Genomic DNA, 6,223 nt, shown 5'->3' with positions numbered 1-6,223 from the left:
GCTCTGGGGTCCCTATAATGGCTCTGGGGTCTCTGTAGGGGCTCTGGGGTCCCTCTCGTGGCTCGGGGTCCCTCTCGTGGCTCGGGGTCCCTCTCGTGGCTCGGGGTCCCTCTCGTGGCTCGGGGTCCCTCTCCTGGCTCGGGGTCCCTCTCCTGGCTCGGGGTCCCTCTCCTGGCTCGGGGTCCCTCTCCCTGCCGGCACAGGAGCTGCTGCCGCCCCAGCAAGAGGCAGAGGAGTCGCTGCCCAGAAGCAAGAACTCACTGAGAGCTGAACTGGGGCCGTGTGGGCAGGGCCAGAGGGGAGCAAAGGAAGGGATTTGTTGCTAAGAAAAGAAATAAAGTTTGGGTCATTTGTTGGGGAGATTTGTGTCAGTTTCTGATCATTTTTGGGGGTTATTTTTAGTGAGTTTCTGGTCATTTTTGGGGGAGATTTGGGTCAGTTTCTGGTCATTTTTCGGGATGATTTGGGTGAGTTTTGGGTTTATTTTTGTGGTAATTTTGGGTCAGTTTCTGGTCATTTTTTGGGGTGATTGGGCTGACTTTTGGGTCATTTTTTTGGGGAGATTTGGGTGAGTCTTGGTATCAGTGTTTTGGGATTTTGGGGTCAGTTTCTGGTCATATTTGGGGCTGATTTTGTATCATTTTGGGTCAGTTTTGGGGGGGGTTTTTTGCATTTTTAGGTCAGGTTTTGGGCCAATTTGGAGTTAGTTTTTGAGGTGATTTGGGCCAGTTTTGTGTCAGTTCTGGATCAATTTTTGGAGTGAATTGGATCAGTTTTTGTGTCACTTTTTGGGGAGATTTGGGTGAGTTCTGGGTCATTTTTGGGGAGATTTGAATCAGTTTCTGGTAGTTTTTTGGGGAGACTTGGGTGAGTTCTGGGTCTCTCCTGATTGTAATTCCTTCAGGCTCCTCTCCTGATTTTAATTTTTTTAGTCCCCTCTCCTGATTTTAATTTTTTTAGTCCCCTCTCCTGATTTTAATTTTTTTAGTCCCCTCTCCTGATTTTAATTTTTTCAGGCTCCTCTCCTGATTTTAATTTTTTTAGGCTCCTCTCATGATTTTTATTGTATTAGTCCCGTGTCCTGATTTTAATTTTTTTCAGGCTCTTCTCCTGATTGTAATTTTTTTAGGCTCTTCTCTTGATTTTAATTCTCTTAGGTTCTTCTCCTGATTTTAATTCTCTTGGGCTCTCCTCCTGATTTTTATATTTTTAGACTCTTCTCCTGATTTTCATTTTTTTTAGGCTCTTCCCCTGATTTTCATTTTTTTTTTTTTAGGCTCTTCTCCTGATTTTAATTCTCTTAGGAGAAGAGCCTAGAGAATTAAAACCAGGAGAAGAGCCTAATTACACAAGTAAATTTTCAAACCACCAGCAATCACAAGCCAATTATCCGATTTCCCAAAAGAACTACACGAACAAATACGGTTATAAAACAAAAAAAAATGCCATAAGTAAAAAATCGCATAGCAACAGTGCCCCCTGGTGACAGAGAAAAAGAATTGCACATATATTTGAGATGAAATACTGCCACCTGCTGACGGAAAACAGGAACTGCATTGAAAAAATTTTGAACAGCGCATGCGCAGTCGTTGGCAAAACGCCGGCGATCACGTGGTAAGTAAGGGCAGGCAGGAGAGGGACCGGCGACGCATGCGCAGTGGCTCTCGTGCCGGTGCAGCGCTCCCTGCTCGAGTTAAGGGCCGGTTCCGGCGGCAGGGCGGGACTCGCGGCCTCCCGTCTGTCCCGGGGTGTGCGGGGGGGGAATAACGTGAAGATTTCTTGGGGTGAAAGCGCAGAAATTAGCGAGGAGGGACGCTAATTTGGGTAAACTCGGTCACCGGAAGTAGTGAGCGACCGGAAGTCCTCCAAGGCCCCCGCCCGGAAGTCCGCCAAGCCCATAGCAAAGATGGCGCCGCCAGGACCGGAACGACCACACTAAAGATGGCGGCCCCGGCCCGGAAGTTCGCCAAGCCCACAGTAAAGATGGCGCCGCCAGGACCGGAACGACCACACTAAAGATGGCGGCCCCGGCCCGGAAGTTCGCCAAGCCCACAGGAAAGATGGCGCCGCCAGGACCGGAACGACCACACTAAAGATGGCGGCGAGAGGCTTCCGCCGCGACCCGGACCCCCACCCCGCGCCCGCAGCGCCGTCTCGCCGCGCTGCTTCCCGCTGCGGGGACAGGCGGGGCGCTCGGCCGGCGCCGGGGCGGCGGGCGGCAAGTTCGTGGGCGGCGGCAGGGCACCGCGCCGGGCAGCCCCCCGTCTCGGGGCCCGCGGCGGCCGCGAGGACCGCATGGCGCGCACGTCGCGCCGCCCTCTCGCCCCGCTCCGCTCCCGCCCCTGCCCCCGCTTCTGCCCCCGCTTCTGCCCCGCTCGCTCCCGCCGTGCCCTGGAGATGCTATCGGGGCTGCGCCGCCGCCTTCCCCCCCCGGAAGCGACCCACGGCGGCAGATTCGACGGAGATCGACCCCGGGGTAAGCTGGGCGCGTCCAAAGGCGCCGCGGGTCTCGCCAAGGAGGGGAGGGGGGGGGGGAGGCGCGCGGCTGCAGTCCCGCTCCCGGCCGTGTCCGCCAGGCGGCGACTGTGAGGCAGGGCCCGGCGCTCGGCGGCGCTCTTGCAAGCGACGCCCCTGGCAAAGCGGCGCTGCTTGGGCACTGCCGGCCTTCCCCCGGAGTGCCCGGGCTGGCCCAGCACCTGGCCGAACCTCTTAGGGAAGAGGCAAGGAACAACTGCGCTTCTTCTGCCCTTTCTTTAGCCCGGGACTGGAACACAGACAAAATCAAGGGGCTCTTGGACCTGTGCAGGCTCCGAGCAGTTTTCAGCCTTCCTTAGCAGGACATTCTCACCCTCCGAAAAGCTGAAAGGCTTTAACAGCTGGACACGCGCCTGCAGCTGTGCAGATTAATGTAGTTTCTTTTAGGAAATGAAGGGGAAGTTTTCCTGTTGGGAGCCTAAATACCGAGTCTACTCTGCTTTTTCAATCAGGTGACGAAGCTTAGGGAAGAAAAGACCAAAGGCCTCGAGGTGAGTACATTCTACCGAGTTCTGCTTTTCTGGCATCGGTTTGGGAAAATCACGTGAAATTCTAAAAAGCTTCTCTCCGTGTTTTCTAGTTGTTTTTTCAGCCTTGCTCTAAGTTTCATGTAGAAAAGGGCATAGAATTATTAGAACAGACAAACTAGACTTCCTCGGGAGAGATGGAAGAAAAGTCTGCTGATTCCAGTTCTGCTTTTCTTGTCTTCCCTTCACTGTCGTTTTCTCTCCCCTGCTGTTCAAATAGGCTGCAGTTAATTGCTCTGCTGAAGAGTTTGCTGTCCTAAGTGTCTGTCAAATTGATGCCTTCAACTCAAGACAGCACCTGCTCCTTAGTTACAAAAAGTTCCTCACAGGAAATGTTCAGGCGTGCCCATAAATCTCCTCGCTGTTTGTTTGGGAGAACAGGCTTTTCTCGTCTGTAACAGAACAGTCGTGTCATCTGCTCTGGAATGCTGGTGGCAATCTAGTCAGAAGAGGACCCCGTGCTTCACTAATTTTCCCTTTTTGTTGTTGGGGGTGACTTCTTCCCAGGCATGTTATTCTTGACCCCCCGGGGCAAACGGAGGTGTCAGCGTCAGGAGCCATCCTAACTGAGGCCCTGGGAGGTCAGTGCTTTTTGTGGGACTGGACGGTGAAGCTGTCTGTGGGAATGACCTGGCTATGGCTCAGGGTAGTCCTAATTAAGGTGTCTTTTACTCCGTGTTCCCAGGCTGCCTCTTTCCCTTCGGTCGCCGTGGGACGCCTCTGGCAGGACTAACCCTGTGGCTTTTATGTCCAACGTGCTGTGCTGTGTGTGCCTGCAGGTAAGAAAAGCTGGGAGTGCAGTCCCTCTGCTTTGGTTGCTGTGTCTCTTTGGGAGTGATTTTGGAGGGGAATCCCAGAGCGATTTGGTTTGAAGGGGACCTTCAAAGGCCAGCCTGTCTTCCGTGGGCAGGGACACCTTCCGCTGTCCCCGGTTGCTGCGAGTCCCGTCCAGCCTGGCCTGGAACACTTGCAGGGATGGGGCAGGCTCAGCTTCCCTGGGCAGTGTGCTCTGATATCTCTCCACTGGCATCCTGAAAAATTTTGTCAGCACGTTTTGTGTGACAATGGTAAGCGGGACCTGGGTGAAAATTGGGGTTCTCTGAGGTGCAGAGGGAAAGAATTCTCCTTTGAAGTCCAATGTAATTCAGTTTTGCACGAGTCTTGTCTGACTTATGTTTGAATTGCTTTCTATTCTAGGCAGTTCTTTTAAATTAAACTTTTGTGTCTCCCCCCCAGTATCTTGTACAAGACAAAGCTACCTTTCCTCGTGGGAACGGACTGGCCGGGCTTTGGCAATCTGGCCCCTCGAAAGACTAAGTGACCTCTTCCAACAGGGGAAGACTTTCTGGCAAGCGGTGCCAGGAAGAACTGGAGTTTCTGGAGAATAAAAGCTGGAAGCGTGCCCCTGGAAATCCCCAGCCCTGGGTGGTCAGTGGTCTGACTTGCACGGACCGGTGGCCTTGGCCAGGAGCGGTCCTGCGGGAAGCGCCTTTGCCCAGGCTGTAATTTTAATTTCCCTTGGATGCTTGGCAAAGCCCCTCTGGGTGAGCCCCAGTGCCTGGCAGGAGCAGAGTGGGCTTCCAGGGAGGTATTCACCTGGTCAGCGTCAGGAACCATCCTACCTGAGGCCTCGGTGAGTGCTTTTTGGACGACTGGACGGTGAAGCTGTCTGTGGGAATGACCTGGCTATGGCTCAGGGTAGTCCTAATTAAGGTGTCTTTTACTCCGTGTTCCCAGGCTGCCTCTTTCCCTTCGGTCGCCGTGGGACGCCTCTGGCAGGACTAATCCTGTGGCTTTTATGTCCAACGTGCTGTGCTGTGTGTGCCTGCAGGTAAGAAAAGCTGGGAGTGCAGTCCCTCTGCTTTGGTTGCTGTGTCTCTTTGGGAGTGATTTTGGAGGGGAATCCCAGAGCGATTTGGTTTGAAGGGGACCTTCAAAGGCCAGCCTGTCTTCCGTGGGCAGGGACACCTTCCACTGTCCCCGGTTGCTGCGAGTCCCGTCCAGCCTGGCCTGGAACACTTGCAGGGATGGGGCAGGCTCAGCTTCCCTGTGCAGTGTGCTCTGATATCTCTCCACTGGCATCCTGAAAAATTTTGTCAGCACGTTTTGTGTGACAATGGTAAGCGGGACCTGGGTGAAAATTGGGGTTCTCTGAGGTGCAGAGGGAAAGAATTCTCCTTTGAAGTCCAATGTAATTCAGTTTTGCACGAGTCTTGTCTGACTTATGTTTGAATTGCTTTCTATTCTAGGCAGTTCTTTTAAATTAAACTTTTGTGTCTCCCCCCCAGTATCTTGTACAAGACAAAGCTACCTTTCCTCGTGGGAACGGACTGGCCGGGCTTTGGCAATCTGGCCCCTCGAAAGACTAAGTGACCTCTTCCAACAGGGGAAGACTTTCTGGCAAGCGGTGCCAGGAAGAACTGGAGTTTCTGGAGAATAAAAGCTGGAAGCGTGCCCCTGAAAATCCCCAGCCCTGGGTGGTCAGTGGTCTGACTTGCACGGACCGGTGGCCTTGGCCAGGAGCAGTCCTGCGGGAAGCGCCTTTGCCCAGGCTGTAATTTTAATTTCCCTTGGATGCTTGGCAAAGCCCCTCTGGGTGAGCCCCAGTGCCTGGCAGGAGCAGAGCGGGCTTCCGGGGAGGTATTCACCTGGTCAGCGTCAGGAACCATCCTACCTGAGGCCTCGGTGAGTGCTTTTTGGACGACTGGACGGTGAAGCTGTCTGTGGGAATGGCCTGGCTATGGCTCAGGGTAGTCCTAATTAAGGTGTCTTTTACTCCGTGTTCCCAGGCTCCCTCTTTCCCTTCGGTCGCCGTGGGTGTGCCGGACGCCTCTGGCAGGACTAACCCTGTGGCTTTTATGTCCAACGTGCTGTGCTGTGTGTGCCTGCAGGTAAGAAAAGCTGGGAGTGCAGTCCCTCTGCTTTGGTTGCTGTGTCTCTTTGGGAGTGATTTTGGAGGGGAACCCCAGAGCGATTTGGTTTGAAGGGGACCTTCAAAGGCCAGCCTGTCTTCCGTGGGCAGGGACACCTTCCGCTGTCCCCGGTTGCTGCGAGTCCCGTCCAGCCTGGCCTGGAACACTTGCAGGGATGGGGCAGGCTCAGCTTCCCTGTGCAGTGTGCTCTAATAGCTCTCCACTGGCATCGTGAAAAATGTTGTCAGC

General features: G+C 53.9%; 1 protein-coding gene across 1 annotated transcript; it reads left to right on the top strand.

Moving 5' to 3' along the window:
* Nucleotides 1-2,095: 2,095 nt before the first annotated feature.
* On the top strand, nt 2,096-6,040 carry LOC115307115 (formin-like protein 4; the record flags this gene model as incomplete). Its single annotated transcript, XM_029957835.1, has 3 exons — nt 2,096-2,476; nt 2,988-3,026; nt 5,852-6,040. Coding segments are annotated over exons 1-3 (609 nt in total), but the record flags the coding sequence as incomplete, so codon positions are not given.
* Between the last annotated feature and the right edge of the window lie 183 nt (nt 6,041-6,223).

Source organism: Manacus vitellinus, unplaced genomic scaffold, assembly GCF_001715985.3.
Source record: "Manacus vitellinus isolate BGI_N305 unplaced genomic scaffold, ASM171598v3 ctg7180002430024_pilon, whole genome shotgun sequence".
NCBI lineage: Eukaryota > Metazoa > Chordata > Aves > Passeriformes > Pipridae > Manacus > Manacus vitellinus.
Note: the sequence above shows the minus strand (reverse complement) of the source record. Positions and strands in the feature narration are given on the sequence as shown.